Here is an 18,006-nt window from a genome sequence, read left to right as displayed (position 1 = left end):
AAGTTCCTTTCATTAGCCCTGGCCTGCATTCCTGAAAAGGTGCCGCAGAATGAAAGACTTCATTGAAGCTCTAAGATATCTGGTTACATGGATCTTTCAGAGAGAGGGGAATGCTTTGCAAGAGACTGAAAGGTCATCCTTACATTTGAAATGTCTGTGCCTTTCCACATTTCAGATTTCAGGCATGTTTGACTTCAGGGAAACAAGGACAAGGCAGTTGATGTCCTCCTAATTCAGTAGTGATCAGCACCAACTTAGCTGTCTCTAGAGAGACCACAACCTACACCTTTAGCCTAGGAGTGTACTGGGAGAAAGACAGACAAGAGACAGAAGAGACAGTAGCCATGCGGTAAAAGCCCAGAGTAGCTCTCCCTTCTCCCATTTCCAACCAGAGGCAGCCAAGCTCCTGCCCCTTTCCTTTAACATTTGGTCTGTTCTGACAAGAATAAAAGGCATTCTGCCTGAGAATGCACTATTGGAAATGCAGCTGCAAGCTCAAAGCAATAAAATTAAAAGTAATGCCAGAGAGAGGAAGAAATTATGGCGGGGGGGTGACATTTTTCTTGAGTTTTTCCTCTCAAAATTCAACAAAGGGAAAATATATGAGTAAATGCAGTACATTACATGGATATTAGTAAACCTCCGCTTGTCAAAGACTGTTTGGAAAGAACTTGCTTGCGATTGATGGTGTCAGCATGATGGGCATAGGTTCAATCATACAATGATTTAAAGCTGCTTTTCCTATCAACCAAAAGTTACATCTTTTTTTAAACATGACCCATTTCTTATTATGACCCCATAATTTAATCTTGGCCATTGCATACTGCGTAATCACCCATTCCTCGTGATGCATGCTGCCACAGCCACCCCAGACTTTTGAATCCTGTGTTTCTGCTAAAGAAAAAAAAGAAATATTCTTGAAATGAGTTTTGCCGAGATGCCTGTCGTAGGTGGACCCAAGCTTCTTGCCATTATGCGGGCTCAAGCTTCTTTTCTCAAAGGCTTCCCAACCTTAGCCAAGTCCTGCTACAGAGGGAGGGGCTCCTTGTTGCATGGGTGTTTCTGAGAGAAGCCACTCGGAAATCCCAGGTGGGGAGTTCAAGAAACAGGGGTCTAAATAGAAAATTCCCCGGGGTGCCTCCAGCAACACCAACCATAAAACATGTTTCCTGCCAGGAACAGCATTGTAGGTTTGTCTCATGTTTGCCTGGCACATCCATAACTCATGGAATTTCCATTTGGATGATAACCAAAGACCCTGACGGTGCTGATGCCATGAGATGCGTGTGCTAAAGATAATAGAATAATAGTGTCGTGCCGTGGGAAGGTGATCTCCATAATGAGCTGCCTAGTTCCCTGCCACCGTAGCCCTTCAGTACCACCACCCCTAAAGATACTTCATTCCCATGGGGGGACTCTTCTAGTACAGGCTCTGGGACTCATCCTGTTCCTATTCATGGAGACTCTTAGACCTGGGGTCCAACAGCTCTGCAGCTCATTGTCCGGTCAGCCAAGCTGCTGGTCCCCTCTGAATCTTGTATTTTGGTAGCTATACCGAAGCCCTTGCCTTACTGTCATGTAACCAAGACTATGCTTTTACGCTCTACTTTTCTAAACTTTAGGCAGTTTTGTGCCTCGGTGGATATTTGGCAAGGTCTAGAGATGTTTTTGGCTGTCGCACTTGGGGAGGAGTTGCTACTGGCATCAAAGGGGTAGAGGCCAGGAATGCAACTAAACATCCTACAATGAACAGGATAACCCCCACAACAACAACAACAACAACAAAAATCATCTGAGCCAAAATGTCAAGAGTGCCAAGATTGAGCTTTGTTGGACGAATTCCAGGAAGTGAATCCCAGTACCCTCTTATATATATACATATCCTATATATCTTATATCCTTCCCATTACCCCCATTCATGTTTCCAAACCTGTACAATACCAGCCACCTGCCTTCTAGGCCTCTGTGTCGATCCACACCCTCCAGATACACTGTTCCGCCCACATATGAAGAAAACTCTCTTGTCCACAACTAGCATGTCTTGGCTGCTTCTGATGCCAGACGGCGGTCATTCTACCACCTTGAGTCCATATCGCACGCTTGTTAGCAACCCAAGCTCTGGATCGAAACCACTTGGATTAAGGTCCTGGCTCCTCCATTTGATAGCTGTATAGCCTTAGACAAGTCGCTTCACCTTTCTGAGCCTCAGTTGTCTTCTCGATAAAATACAAATAATGGCAGTGCTTACCTCATAAGCGAGATAATACATGTCAAGGGCTTAGCAAAGTTTCTAGCACGTTTTTAAGAATTTAAGTATTTTTGAGAATCGGGTGATTATCAACCTCCTAGAGCAGTGCTGTCCAATAGAACTTTCTACCATGATAGAAATGGTTGTTTGTTTGTTTTTGTATCTACTCTGTACAAAAGGGTGGCCAACGTATGGCTATCGAGTAGTTGAAATGTAGATAGCATGACTGAGGCACTAAATTTTTTAAATATTACTTGAAAAATAAAATATTATTTAATTTTAATTAATTTAAGTAGCCAAACGTGGCTAGTGTTCGCCATAATGCACAACACGCCTCTAGAGTTTTTCAAACTTAATATTCTCCTGAAAATAAAATTCTAGTAACCTCTCCTGGGGAAAGGAGTGGCATTCTCACTCCCTGTCCTTCCAGGCATTGAGGATTCTTGCCCCCATGAGCTGGTGTACCGATGGGAGTGCGTTGCAATTCTCAGGTGCATTGGGATAAAAGAGCCTAAGACTGGTGTGGCGAATTCTAGCTAGTTCTGCCTCTCCCTGTTCCAGTCAGCCCACTGCCAAAGAAGCCTCGTAGCCGAGCAGTGATTCTTAACCAGGGTGATTTTGCCTCCCAGAGGACACTTGGCAATGCCCAGAGATATTTCTGGTTGTGAAATCTAGGGGAAGGGAGAGCTGATACTGGCGTCTAAGGGGTAGAGACCAGGGATGCTGCTAAATATCCTACAATGCACAGGACAGCCCCCGCAACAAAGAATTGTCTGGCCCCAAATGTTGAGAAACTCTGCTCTGGGGGCATTCTGAAACAATCTCAGACAGGGAAGCATCTATTCTGCTCTTAAGGGTCTTCTGCAATGTTTACACTAACTCTACTGCCTTCGAATTACCTGGAAAGAAATTGTTCCTTTCCATGGTAGGGACAGAATTTCAAAAACAATTTTTTTAATTTTAATTTTTTTAATGTTTATTTATATTTGAGAGAGAGAGAGAGCCTGTGTGCAAGCGGGGGAGGGGCAGAGAGAGAGGGAGGCACAGAATCCATAGCAGGCTCCAGGCGCTGAGCTGTCAGCACAGAGCCCGACACGGGGCTCGAACTCGCAAACCGTGAGAGCATGACCTGAGCCAAAGTCAGACGCTTAACCAACTGAGACACCCAGGCGCCCCCATGCAGTAAGTCTTAAGCGTCGGACTTCGGCTCAGGTCATGCTCTCACGGTTTGTGAGTTCCAGCCCAGCATCGGGCTCTGTGCTGACAGCTCAGAGCCTGGAGCCTGCTTTGGATTTTGTGCCTCCCTCTCTCTCTGCCCCTCTCCCACTTGTGCTCTCTCTCTCTCTCTCTCAAAAATAAATAAATGTAAAACAAATTTTAAAACAACAATTTTTCCATCTGAATTGCAAAGAATAGAAATCTCTAAGTGATTGAGGCTATGGAGAAGGAAAACTGGGAACTAGGTCCAGTTCACTAATTAATAGAATATTGGAAGGAAGAGAGACTTTGAACCTGCAAAGTTTTCAGATGAATGACAGATTGTGATTTCAACAGTATGTAATAAAATGACTGACCACATTAACCCAAAAGACGATACAGTATAAAAGGGTAAAGACATTCTCAAAAGGCCTTGGATTGAGCTATGTTTACAGCTTCTAAAGTCATAAGGGACTATTTAGAGGAGATCAGGGCCACGCTTCTTTGAAATTGAGAGCATGGAAGGAATGAATTCATGCTCTCCTCCAACACCTCTTGTGCCTCCAAGACCGAAATCTTGGCTATAAGGCCCATGGGCCTGAGACAGTCATTGGACTAGATCTTATATGTCAGGACTTCTGAATTTCTCCATGCTGCAGTTTACATACATTTTCTCATATGATGTCTTCAGGGAAAAGTTGAAAAGCTTCTATGTGCATTCTAGAAAACGAAACTAGATAATTCAGATTTTAAACCCATTTTTCTTCTACTAACTCTGAATTTGGGGAAACTCTAAACTATACTACATAATGGCTGCCCCTCACTCTTCACTGCACTTTGTCTAACTATACAGCAAAATGCAAAATTCAACCTTGCAGATGTTTTACCACTAGACAAAAGGGAATTGATGACCTTATAATGTTTGCTTTGCTGAAAAGATCGAAGATAGTCATGTAAAGGAAAAGCTCCCCACCTCCTCAGGGACTATGCCGGCATTTAAAGTAGCTGTTGTGGGGTACCTGGGTGGCTCAGGCAGTTCAGCATCCCACTCTTGGTTTTGGCTCAGGTCATGATCTCACAGTTTGTGGGTTCGAGCCCCATGTTGGGCTCCGCGCTGACAGTGCAGCACCTGCTTAGGATTCTTTCTTCCTCTCTCTCTGCCCTTCCTCTGCTCCTTCTCTCTCTCTCTCTCTCTCTCTCCCACTCTCTCTCAAAATAAATAAATAAATAAACTTAAAATAAAGTAGCTGTTGAGCACTAGTATTCTACCTCTGGAGGCTAGGGCTAGCTACCTGGTTTGCCTCAGGTGTGGATAACTAAGAGAAGCAGGAAAGTGGGGTCAATAATTGCTTCATGAATGTGACATCTCTCTCAAGCCTTGTCCTTCAATTATATAACCCTTCAGTCCAATGCCTGAGCATGAACTGAGCAGCCTTAAAACAAAACATCATTGGGGCCCCTGAGTGACTCGGTCGGTTGAGCATCTGACTTCGGCTCAGGTCACGATCTCACGGTTTGTGGGTTAGAACCCCACGTCGGGCTCTGTGCTGACAACTCAGAGCCTGGAGCCTGCTTCGGATTCTGTGCCTCCCTCTCTCTCTGCCCCTCCCCCGCTTGCACTCTCTCAAAAATAAATAAACGTTAAAAAAACTAAAACAAATTACATTCAAAAAAATGAACCAAGAACAATGGCGTTCCTAAAGAGATATTTGCATCAAGCTCCAACATAGGGCTCTGTGAAAAGCTAACTACACTCACGTTGGCAGATCCAGGCTCCATTTCTCTGTGCCATCATAGAGACACAATGACCACCCTTCAATTCTGACATGTTTTCCATCTCCATAATAACGGACATCTTCTGATTTACTTATTTTTGACTCGCTGCATCATTTTCACTATTTTGCTGAGAAATGTCATATCTCAACGGTACATAGAATGCCTTCACAGAGGGCTGGCTTCTCAAAAGCCACCCACAGTGTATGCACTTAGCATCTTGGCTTCTTTTACCTCCTCCTTCATTTGCAATATCTATCCAAAGGTGCACCGTTTGGAGTCATTGGCTCCCATCATTCATTACAGCTCAAATTTTGCAAAGAAAAGTGTTCGGAGTGATTCATTTACACTTTGCGACAATCTAGATTTGAGAAAAACCTTCCTAGGTTTCCTCTAACCAGAAAACTAAAATCACCAACACTCACAACCTATGGAATTAGCTATATATTTTTTCTCACAGACTTAGCTCTTATCTTTTCGAAAAATTAAGAGCCCCCATCTGATGAGAAATCAAGAATGATTTTGTAGGCTTCCAAACATTGAGCGGTGCTACATAATGTTTATCTATCTGGGTTTAGAGTAGAATACTAGTCGATTAAGTTAATTAATGCCCAATAAAACCTATAATATATACTTACGATATATCTGAATATTCAGCGTTAGGATTGTAGATTTGTTTATTGATGTCATAAAATCAAACGGTTGGCATTTTGCTTGTTGGGGGTGAAGTGGTATATTGGTTAATGGTACAGACTTCGGAGCCAAACTGCCTGGGTTCAAGTTCTGGCCACTCTACTTCCTAGCTTTATGACCTTGGACGACGCACTTATCTTCTCTAAGACTGAGTTTCCTCAGGTGTGAATGGGGATAATTACTATGCGTATAGCATAGAACCATGGTGAGGACCAAATGAGATAGTCCAGCATGGTGCCTGGTATATGGGAAGTGTTTGATAACTGGTAACCATTAGTATCATATTTACCCCTGCTAATCAGGCTAATGCTGGCCATGGTTATATATATTATTGATTTTTACATATTAATATTAACTTTTTAAAAATACCACCTGAGGTCTGTAACATTGTCCCCAAATAAGTTTTTTTTTTTCATTTTAGCCTTCCAATCTAGATTATATATAGTTTAGCCTTGAAATCAGCTGAGACGATCCAGCAAATCTTAATTCTTACAGTTCTGCTTTTATCAGCCTCTGGGAAACAGATTATTTCCCATCTGATGCCAATGGCTGCTGCAAAGTAGCTGGCATATCACCACTACTAGCTAACTGACCTCACAGGTAAGGCAGAGTCATGTTGGGGGCAGGGAAGAGGGGATCCAGCAGGTGGAAAAAGAAGTATTGCAGTTTCACCAAATCCAGGCATAAGATGGGAGGTTCATTTCCAACATGATGCTATCAGGCCAGCTGCATGAGGAAGTGCCAATTATGGAGAGGTTTGGCCCATGACCAGACGGCATTGTGGGTATGAATGAGGTGGCTCCTGATAAGGGGTCTGCCCATTAATTACAAATGAGGGGTTTAATTTCAGAAGCTTGTGATAAACTCCAGCAAAGGCACCTGCCTAAGGCTGGTAACAATAGGGTTCAGAAAAATTCCAATTAGCAGATTGTGTCCAGTGATGAGGTTAATGGAAATGAATGTATCATTTGGGCCCCTTGAGTATAATAACCTTGTAAAAGCTCTGGCCAGTCCTGAGAGTGGGCTAGGTGGAGCATTTTCTATCCCTCTGTATCCTCTGGCAATGGAATTTAGGTGAAAATAAGAAAGAAGCTGACTTTAGCTCACTGTACTGCATTTTATGTGATGAGGGCTGAGCCTAGCACGGCTCTGTTCTGAGCTCATTAATCCAAAAGGATCCTCGAATACAATGCTAGCTTTTCGACAGGGAGACCTCGGGCAGATCCAGGAGCAAACTCATTAGGGCCTGAATGCAAAGCCCCAGGGAAAGGCAGGCAAGGTAGCTTCTTTAGGGGCCATGGCCTGAGCCCACATCATTGCAAATTTTAAAACTCAAGTCGGTTCATGCACCAGGTTTCTTTAGAAATACAGTTGTAGGTAATATGAACAAAATCTAATTTCTTCGTGTGTTGATTTCCTTCCCCTCCTTCCCTTTTCCTTTTAAAAATAATACTTTTTAATGGGAAGCCCAAGATCCATCAGTATAATTTTGGAGTTGAAAGAGAAGGCAAAACTTGATAAGAAAAGAATAAAATTGAATTTGCTACCTGACCTCAATCTGAACACAAAATGGCTGTTAAAGGATTACTTAAAAAAAAAAAAAAAGTTAAATCATGATCCTTATACAAATTTAAACACGTGTCAAAGATTTTATTTAATTCATTAATTAGTGAGGGATCCAGGAGGCCAGGGATCTGCATTCTCTGGCCTGCAAGCCAAATTCAGCCTGTCACCTGTCTTTGTAAAGAAAATGTTATGGCTTACAGCCACACCCATTCATTTCACATCGCCTATGGCTGTTTTCCTGCTCCAAAGGCAGAGTTGCATGGCCCATAAAGTCTAACCTATTTACCAGCTGGCCTTTTACGGAAAATGTTTGCTGACCCCTGATATAGGCTATCAGAAATGCTGAAAAAAAATTACAAATAGATGCAGAGAAATTTACAAATAGATGCTGCATAAGGCACTGATCAATTCCATTTCATTAAATATTTGTATTACAATTTACAGACTTGTATAGCTCAAAGACGAAGCATGGATAATCCAGAAAATACACTAGATCTGGACTATTAGGCCAGTTACATGAACAGAAACTCAGATTATGATCCAGGTAGAAATCTTGTTGAACAATGGAGGGCACACGTGGGGAAGAGGCTGGGATTTAGAAACTAACAGAACAAAGAGCGTCCTAATGCAGGGCCCCAGTGATTGCAATTTGGAATGGAGGAGACAGAGACTGGCCACTTGAGCACATCCTACCTCAAGCTTCACTTGCTCTGGAAACGGGCTGGGCCCAGTCCTTGGAGTAGATCAGCAGACAGAGCTGTGCAGGAGCTGGGGCAAGCTGAGGCTGATCCTACTTATTCCCTTGGTTTCAACTACTTTTTTTTTTTCATTTTATTTGTTTTTGGTAGACAGAGAGAGACAGAGCACAAATCGGGGAGGGGCAGAGAAGGAGACAGAATCTGAAGCAGGCTCCGGGCTCCTGGCTGTCAGCACAGAGCCCGACACAGGGCTCGAACTCACAAACTGCGAGATCATGACCCGGGCCGAAGTCGGACGGTCAACCGACTGAGCCACTCAGGTGCCCCAATGACATCTTTTAACTAGTCTCATCTCTCTGATACTCATCCAGTGATATGCTGGAGCTGGCTTACACAGGCTGGTAAGAGCTGGTTGTACGCATCTCATACCAATTCTGTGCTCTCTGGTTGTATTGGTAGCGTGAAATTGGCTGCAATGGGAGTACTCACACCACAGAAACAGGCAAACACTACCAATCAAGATTTTTTCATGGAAAGCTGCTTATTAAACATTTACCAGCACATTTAATACTGCTCATTCCCCCTACTTGGGCCATACTGACCTTTGTAAGACACTTGTTCAACTATGCCACTCTCCTTGATTAAAACTCTTCAGTAGCTCCCCATCGCCAACAGACAACATTAAGTTCCTTAACATAACATATGAGGCCTTTCATCATCTGGCCCCTGACTAAATGTCCAGCTTCCTCTCCTACCCCTCCATCTCACAATTTCTATGTTAGCTCGAAGGTCACAAACTGATTCACTCCAGCCTAGATCGCCTCATATATGTATTTTGTTTGGACTGCACACTATCTGTAGCTTTTTTGAGCCAACATTTACAACTTTAAGAAATTCTACCCTGAAGGGGATTGAGAGGTATAGACTTCCAGTTAGAAAATAAGGCATAGTGGGGCGCCTGGGTGGCTCAGTCGGTTAAGCATCCAACTTCGGCTCAAGTCATGATCTCGCCATTTGTGAGTTTGAGCCCTACGTCACGCTCTGTGCTGACAGCTCAGAGCCTGGAGCCTGCTTCGGATTCTGTGTCTCCCCCTCTCTCTGCCCCTCCCCTGCTCATGCTCTGTCTCTATCTCTCAATAATGAATAAACATTAAAAAAAAATTTTTTTTAAGAATGTATAAAAAAAAAGAAAAGAAAGCATAGGAATGTAATGTATAGCATCAGGAATATAGTCAATAATATTGTAAGTTTTTTAAAATGTTTATTTAAGAGAGAGCCCCGCACAGGAGGGGCAGAGAGAGAGGGGCGGGGAGACAAAGAATCCCAAGCAGGCTCTGCACTGTGAGCACAGAGTTCAATGTAGGGCTCAATATCATGAAACATGAGATCATGACCTGGACCAAAATCAAGAGTTGGACACTTCACCAACTGACTGAGCCACACCCAGGTGCCCCTGTAAGAACTTTCATTGGTGACAGATGGTAACTAGACTTATTGTGGGGGTCATTTTTAAACACTTCAAAATATCAAATCACTATGATGTACACCAGAAACTAATAGGATTTGTATGCCAATTATACTTCAATTTTTTAAAAAAAGAAGTGAGCCAACAACAAAATAAGAAATTCTACTACAAAATCCATACTTCTGACTTCGCTTGAGAACCCACAACGTCGGGCCTTTATGCGTGCTTATAACAACAATTTTATGACAACAAGGAATGGAGCAGCAGATACTCCCTTTGAGAGGATATGTGTTCTACAGTTCACTAGTTTCTATCATTCATTCATCCAAATTATGCATATGGACCCACACACAGCCATCATTTCTATTACCTATTACCTGTTTGGCCCCTGTTGTAGACCATATCACAAAGTCTTGAGTATTATCAGAAATCTCTGACCTTCATTATTGAATCTCTCTTTCCTTACTATGGCTATCCTGATGCTTAGCCCATAGTCCCTACAGCTGGGGAAGGGAAAAGCAGCAGGATGAGAAAAGAAGAAGCAGAGAGGGGAAGAGTAGTATAGATCTGTGGTCTTTGGGTCAGAGTCTCCACTTTGAAACAATAGAATTGTGAAAATGGCAGGTACAGACTGTCCTATGATGGGGGGAACTCAAATATTCCCTATAAAGCCCATTTGCTATCCCTCCTTAGTCTTGGAATGTCTACCTTCTCAGCTGGACATTAGAAGGAAAGACCCAAGGAAACTGGCTCACATTGACTCAGATTATGGGAGCTAGGTCTGTAAATGAGTCAATTTCTTAAGCTGAGACTAGAAAAAAAATTTTTTTGGCTGGTGCCTGTTGTGGTGTCTCCCACTGTGCTATAGATGCTATAGGGAAAACAAAAGCAGTCTAAGACAGCTCTGTGTTAGACTCACACAACCTCATCGATGAGGCAAGAAATGTGTATGTGAAATAATTAGAGAACAACATAAGACAACATCAGAAAAGTGAGATCTTTGATGTAACCTAGTGTCCACAACATCTGGGTGGTCACTAAGGGGTAGGATCAAGTTAAGAGGAGGAGTTATTGAAGAAGCCAGGGCTCACAGTGGCCCTTCACTTGCAGAGAAATGAGGAGAGGCCATTACACACAGAGGATCCCACAAGGACATACAGACAGAGAGCAATGAATGAGATGAGTGTGGCCACCTGTGAATAATATTGACGGGAGAGTAGGAAGACACGGTTGGTCACCGTAGACCATTTTTCCTTTAAAATTATTTCCTCTCTTGTGTCATTTACTCAGAAAGCCAAAGAGAGAATCAGAGGCTCCTTGTGGAGCACCACGTCAAAGACAATGGAATCAGATGGCTCCAGAAAGCATTTCACATTCTAAGCATAGACAACAACCTTTCAGTTCCATGACACAAGTGGGGCTAAGCAATATTCACATGTACCATCGTCTGTCTTGGACAGGCCTGTCAGCATTGGAATAGAGGGAAAGAAAGAAAAAGGGTAAGAAAAGGAGAAAGAGCAAGGAAGTGAGGAGAGAGAGAGGACAGGAAGAGCAGCATGGTAGGGAGGACACATTCCTCCAACACGACCCAGGGAATCCTGTGCTATAGGCTATCTTCCCTCCACTCACCACATATCCTGCCTCTAGATCATAGCAGAGACTGAGAAATGCTTCTGCCCAGTAGGAAGGAGCAGATTTCCAGAACTGAGTTGCTTTCTTCCTGGGCAGAACATTACTCATCTACCATCTCCCCCAACTCAAGGCTTTGTGTTGGTTGTTGTGTTTATGTTTGTTCCTGGGCCCACTCAGAACTACTTCTTCCTTAGCCAGGAGGCTTATGTTAATTTCTGAGATGATTCTTTCCTGTGTCCAATTTACTTTATGAGCCAGTTGCTCACTTCCTGCTGTCTTGTTTGTAGCTGCTTCCTCTAAATGTTTAACAATGCTTTCTCACTGCTCTATCCAAGTAATTGATGATCAATGTGCAGCCAGTTCTCAACTATTTAGAGACCGATGCAACCACTCCATGAAAGAACTAGATTTCTTGCACACTCTTCCCCTCCTTCTCCTCTACCTCTCTCGCACTTCCTGTTTTCTTGTCGCTTTCCTGTTCGTGAATCTTTCATCCAAAGCGAGAAGGAGGCGAAGATGATGAAAAACTGCTACACATCGTTTTGTCAGTTCATCAGCAACTGCAATTTTCTAAAAAACATTTTTAAGAATAAAAAGAAACTTCTGAGGGGTGCCTGGGTGGCTGGGTCAGTTAAACATCGGCTCTTGGTCTCAGCTCAGGTCATGACCTCACAGTTTATGAGATCGAGCCCTGCACCAGGCTCTGTGTGGACAGCACAGAGCCTGCTTGGGATTCTCTCTCTCCCTCTCTCTCTCTCTGCCCCTCCCCTGCTTGATTGCTCTTTCTCTCTCTCTCTCTCTCAAAATAAATAAACATTTTTTTAAAAAAGAAACTTTTGAGTAAAACAATATTTGTCTATTCCATGAGAATCTCAATCATCCATGTTTTGTTCTCCCCAATCCAAATGAGTATTTGGAACTATTCTTTTCTAAGTGTATGAAGATCAGTATTTCACAGTTTCCTGGAATCCTATCCATGCTTTGAATGCTCAGCTCCACCCCTCCATGAAGCCTCCTCTGACTATTTCAGTCCTCCTCATTCCTTAGCTCTAGATCCTACCACACTGAGACTCTTCTGTGGGTATAGAGCTGTCTCCATTTCCCTATTACACTGAGAACAGACTGGGTCCCAAAACACACAGTTTATTTTTTTTTCTTTCTTTTAAAGATTTTTTTTTTAATTCAAGTTAGTTAATGTACAGTGTATTATTGGTTTCAGGAGTAGAACCCAGTGAATCATCGCTTACATATAACACCCAGTGCTCATCCCCAAAAATGCCCTCCTTAATACCCATTACCCATTTAGCCCATCCCCCACCCACCTCCTTCCATCAACCCTCAGTTTGTTCTCTTATTCAAGAGTTTCTTATGGTTTGCCTCCCTCTCTGTTTTTCTTATTTTTCCTTCCCTTCTCACATGTTCATCTGTTGTGTTCCTTAAATTCCACATGAGTGAAGTATGATATTTGTCTCTCTCTCTGATTTATTTTGCTTAGCACAATACGCTCTAGTTCCATCCATGTCATTGCAAATGGCAAGATTTCATTCTTTTTCATTGCCGAGTAGTATTCCAGTGTGTGTGTGTGTGTGTGTGTGCGCGCGCATGTGTGTGTGTGTATCACATCTTTATCCATTTATCAGTTGATGGAAATTTGGGCTCTTTCCATAATTTGGGTCTTTTTTTTACTATTTATTTAATAATTTGTTGTCAAGTTAGGTAATATACAGTGTAGTCTTGGCTTCAGGAGTAGATTCCTGTGATTCATCACTTACATACAACACCCAGTGCTCATCCCAACAAGTGCCCTCCTCAATGTCCATCATGCATTTTCCCTGCCCACCCAACCCCTCACCCCCCTCAACCCTCAGTTTGTTCTCTGTACTTGAGTCTCTTATAGTTTTCCTCCCTCTGTGTTTGTAACTCAGTTTTCCTTCCCTTCCCCTTTGGTCTTCTATTACATTTCTCAAATTCCACATATGACCAAAACACACATTTTAAAGCCAAAATATTTTTTTTATTCATTGAGCAATGATCATTGATCATTGCACTTTCTGCAAGCTCACCCCAAAATGCTCGTGAATACCCAAAGAACTCCATGCCTTCCACCAATAACTGCTATTTACAGCAAGCATTGCATCATGGACATAACAGTGTTATCAAAGGTCCCTTTAGCTATTGGTAACCCCTCACCCAAGCCAAGAGGTCTTCATTTACACAGTAGTTCTTTCTGACAATAAGAGATTCTCTCTACCTTGCTGAGACCTACAGGAAGTTGGAAGAACTCTATCTGGCCTTGGTCTTTGGTCTCTGGAAGTCCTATATACATACAAAACCAATGTAAACACTTTAGATTATCTTTTCTTTAGCCTCCAGGGCTTGATTTAGTGGCATGGTCTTTAGGATTTATTTGGAACTGAACACATGCTACTGTGTACTCCTACTTACCAATTTTATGTAAGTCTGACCCACTCAACTAAATTCCAGAAGGTTAGGAAAAAATTTCCCTCTCTTCTCTATATCCCCCATTGTGCCTCAGATGGAATTGGGCATATTGTGATTGCATAAATGTAAGAACCAAGCTTTAGAGTCCTATTGCTTGGGTTTGGATCTTGGCTCAGTTACTAAAAGCTATGTAAGCTTGGGTATGTTATTTAACTTCTGTGTGCCTCAGCTTCTTCATTTGGGGAGAATATTTGCCTCACAAGGTTATGGGGATTAAATGCGTAAATACATGTAAAGTGCTGTATGCCTGGCATATAGTTAGTATTCCACAAATAGCTACGATGATGAAGGTCATTGGCAAAAGAAAAGTGACTCCAATTCCTGAATCACTAACATTTAATGCCCTGTGCTCCCTCTCCCTCCTAGCCTTAATCCTGGCCTTTATGCCTTTATTTTATTGCACCTAGGTTCCCACTCTGATGATGGATACCCAGTTCTCTGAGTTCACACCGGACATCACTCCCATCATGCTGGCCGCCCACACCAACAACTATGAAATCATCAAATTGCTTGTTCAAAAACGGGTCACTATCCCACGGCCCCACCAGATCCGCTGCAACTGTGTTGAGTGTGTGTCCAGTTCAGAGGTAGACAGTCTGCGCCACTCCCGCTCCCGTCTGAACATCTATAAAGCGTTAGCAAGCCCCTCACTCATTGCCTTATCAAGCGAGGACCCCATCCTTACTGCCTTCCGTCTGGGCTGGGAGCTCAAAGAGCTCAGCAAGGTGGAGAATGAGTTCAAGGCCGAGTATGAGGAACTCTCCCAGCAGTGCAAGCTCTTTGCCAAAGACCTGCTGGACCAAGCTCGGAGCTCCCGGGAACTGGAGATCATCCTCAACCATCGAGATGACCACAGTGAAGAGCTTGACCCTCAGAAGTACCATGACCTGGCCAAGCTGAAGGTGGCAATCAAATACCACCAGAAAGAGGTAAGCTGAGCTCTTCTCTGCTTTAAGGAAACCTTACACCCTCCAGAGTCCAGCACAGCAGAGTGAGAGTTGGCATTTTTCTACTACTTACCCCTCCACAAACAAATGGTTCAACAGGCCTCAAAAACAAAACAAAACAAAACAAAACAAAACAAAAACAGGTTCATTTATCCAAGGTACACACAGCCTCTGCATATTTTCTTTATGGACAGATAAGTAGGGGAAAAGACTGACCATCTGATTTGTTGATGAAATAGTACTCATTCTTTCACAAAATGCTTATTAAGCACTGTTCTAGGTGTTTGGGATACAGAAAATGGGCACTGACCCTACCTTCATGAAACTTACAAGCTAGTTGTGGACATTAAGTAAATGATCACATCAGTGAATATATAATTACATGCAACGTAAGTGATCTGAAGGAGAACTTCTATGAGAACACATAACAAATGACTCCACCCTTCATCCTGGGGCCATGGTGGTCAATAATCATGGAGGGCTCATGGTCTGGATGCTTTTTGAAATGAATTATTTTCGTTAATAGCATGTTTGATTAAAGGCATCTGGGGCGCCTGGGTGGCGCAGTCGGTTAGGCATCCGACTTCAGCCAGGTCACGATCTCACGGTCCGTGAGTTCGAGCCCCGCATCGGGCTCTGGGCTGATGGCTCAGAGCCTGGAGCCTGTTTCCGATTCTGTGTCTCCCTCTCTCTCTGCCCCTCCCCCGTTCATGCTCTGTCTCTCTCTGTCCCAAAAATAAATAAACGTTGAAAAAAAAAAAAAAAATTAAAAAAAAAAAAAATAAATAAAGGCATCTGAAACACTAAAGTTGTGTTTCATAACTGCAGCTCCCTAGTCCACTTTACGTGAATACTTATGTCAAACTAAAAAATACTTCTTGAAACGTTTTCAGTATTTTACTAAGGTCTTTAGGATGAAATTGTGACAAGGGGTAGAGAGTTCAGTTGTTTTCCTTACCTTGCTAAAATGCATTAACATCCTTCAGAGGTATAATGGAGATCACCTTCAAAGATTCTTTATGACCCTGAAGACATTTGAGACTGATAGGTAGCTGTGTCTGTCAATACAAATAACTGTCAAAGAACTAAAGGAACTAAGGGTTATTTTTTTCTTCTTTTTTATGTTTCTTTTTTTTTTTTTTTTTGGTTGGTTGGTTGATTGGCTTCTGAGCTAAGGGTTATATAGGCAGAAGAAAAACAAGTTTTAAATATGGACTGGGGAAATAGGGTCTTTGAAAAGATAAGTATACCCAAGAGGAAGAGGAAATGGCTAAATACCTCAAATCTATTAAGATAAGGCTATTGATATAAGAACACAATAGTCAACTTTGATTTAAAAAATCATTATAAAAATCTAGTTGGGTAATAATGGGGTAATAAATGTTCAGAGTTACATAACCCCGTCAGCAACAAAATCTTAGCCTTGAATGAAATATAATTTACTGTTTCCTAGAAGGCTTTTTCATTGTTGGTTTTTCCTCATTGTTATTCCTACTAGAACTTAAGTGGACCCCCAGAAAGAATTTAATTTTATGGTTTAAAGAAAAAGAGCTCAGAAGAATGAAACATAAACCAATTCCAAACTATAACTTTGACATGGAGCAAAATAAGAAAGCTCTAATCTCCTAGAAAACAGGTGTAAAACTATTGGATAATCTTTACATGTCACATAGACTCTCGGGTATTGTCCTATAGACATTTTTCAGATACTCCTAAAAAGTGCTGATTTCATGTATTGTCCCATTGTCAGATATTCATACAAAAGTCTTTGAAAACTTTATCACTTTAGTTATTCCTTATTACCATTGAAGGTAGGCAGAAAAGTAATTATAACTCATTTTACAGACAAGAACGGACCATATTTCAGAGATTTGTTCAGGATAATCTGACAAAGCCAGGACTAGAATTTCAGGGACACCTGGGTGGCTCAGTTGGTTAAGTGCTGGACTCTTGATTTTGCCTCAGGTCATGATCTCGTGGTTCATGAGATCAAACCCCACAATGGGCTCTGTGCTGACAGCATGGAGCCTGCTTGGGATTCTCTGTCCCTCTCTCTCTTCCCCTCTCCCGCACTCACTCTCTGTAAATAAATAAATAAACAAACCTAAAAAAAAAAGGAACTAGAACTTCAGACTCCCGGTACAATATTTTCTCTGTGTATACTCCATCTTCTGTTGAGTGGGGTTCCTTTATGCTGGTTTGGTAGCCTCCAAATCCACCACCAGGTAATTTAAGAGGAACACATTATTTGACTTATGAATGAAATTTTATTAGTTAAAATCTGTTAAAACACATAGCAATAAAATGATGTGCATCAATAGCAAATAAGGATTATACAAACTGTAATAACTGGCATTAATCATTACATAAAGATATAACTATGTAATCACAACTGCTCATTGCACATTAGCCAAAACACACAAGGATAGACTTGTGCTTTCTAATTGCCATCTATCAACCTAACTCCCTTGGTTTTCACAGCTTTAAGTTTGTCTCAAATGATGAGCCTGTCTCTCTATCCGTCCATGCCATACAAGAATTGCCTTTGGTGTTAGTCTCAAGAAGATCCAGAGAAGGGCTAGTTTAAATAAAGGGCCAGCCACTCTCTCCAGTCTCCTGGAGGAGAAATCCAAGATTCCAATCAGAAGCCCAATCAGGGGCACCTGGGTGGCTCACCAACTTCGGCTCAGGTCATGATCTCACGGTCTGTGAGTTCGAGCCCCGCGTCGGGCTCTGTGCTGACAGCTCAGAGCCTGAAGCCTGATTTGGATCCTGTGTCTCCCTCTCTCTCTGCCCTTCCCCTGCTCTCTCTCTCTCTCTCCCTCTCTCTCTCTCAAATAAAATAAACATCAAAAAAAAATTAAAAAAAAAAGAAGTATCCAATCAGTGGACTGCTGAGTTAATGTATTTCCCTCTAATTGTCTTTTAAGTGCATGACCTGTGTCAGCTGCCAAGCAGCTATTTCTATCAATATCACCAACTTAGGGTTGGCTAATTTGCATATGACAAAAACAGGGACTTGTTCATAAACCTTCTTCGGAACTAACTATACCATGGCTTTCCACCCTAAACAGTTGCATGACTATTCACAACTCTATTGCTTTTCTTCTCTCTCCTTGAAAATACTTCCTTACTGGCTCTTATTCCTAAGTATTTTATTATTTCCTACACTTATTTCTTATCACTATCAACTCTATTTCTAATCCTAATGTCTAATTCTGTTCTGTAGAGCAAACATACTTAATACAACTACTCATTGTTTGGAACAGGGTTGCATCTTAACAA

General features: G+C 42.2%; 1 protein-coding gene across 1 annotated transcript in view; it reads left to right on the top strand.

Annotated features, from left to right (window-relative positions):
- TRPC5 (transient receptor potential cation channel subfamily C member 5) overlaps positions 1 to 18,006 on the top strand; it is a 268,250-nt gene that overhangs the window by 152,146 nt on the left and 98,098 nt on the right. Inside the window, exon 4 of the mRNA XM_043569889.1 lies at positions 14,182 to 14,703. Coding sequence (XP_043425824.1) covers positions 14,182 to 14,703 — 522 coding nt within the window. The remainder of the gene's footprint in view (positions 1 to 14,181; positions 14,704 to 18,006) is intronic.

This window comes from Prionailurus bengalensis, chromosome X (genome assembly GCF_016509475.1).
Source record: "Prionailurus bengalensis isolate Pbe53 chromosome X, Fcat_Pben_1.1_paternal_pri, whole genome shotgun sequence".
In the NCBI taxonomy this organism is placed as follows: Eukaryota; Metazoa; Chordata; class Mammalia; order Carnivora; family Felidae; genus Prionailurus; species Prionailurus bengalensis.
The sequence above is the reverse complement of the archived record's forward strand: the minus strand, read 5'-3'. Positions and strand labels throughout refer to the sequence as shown.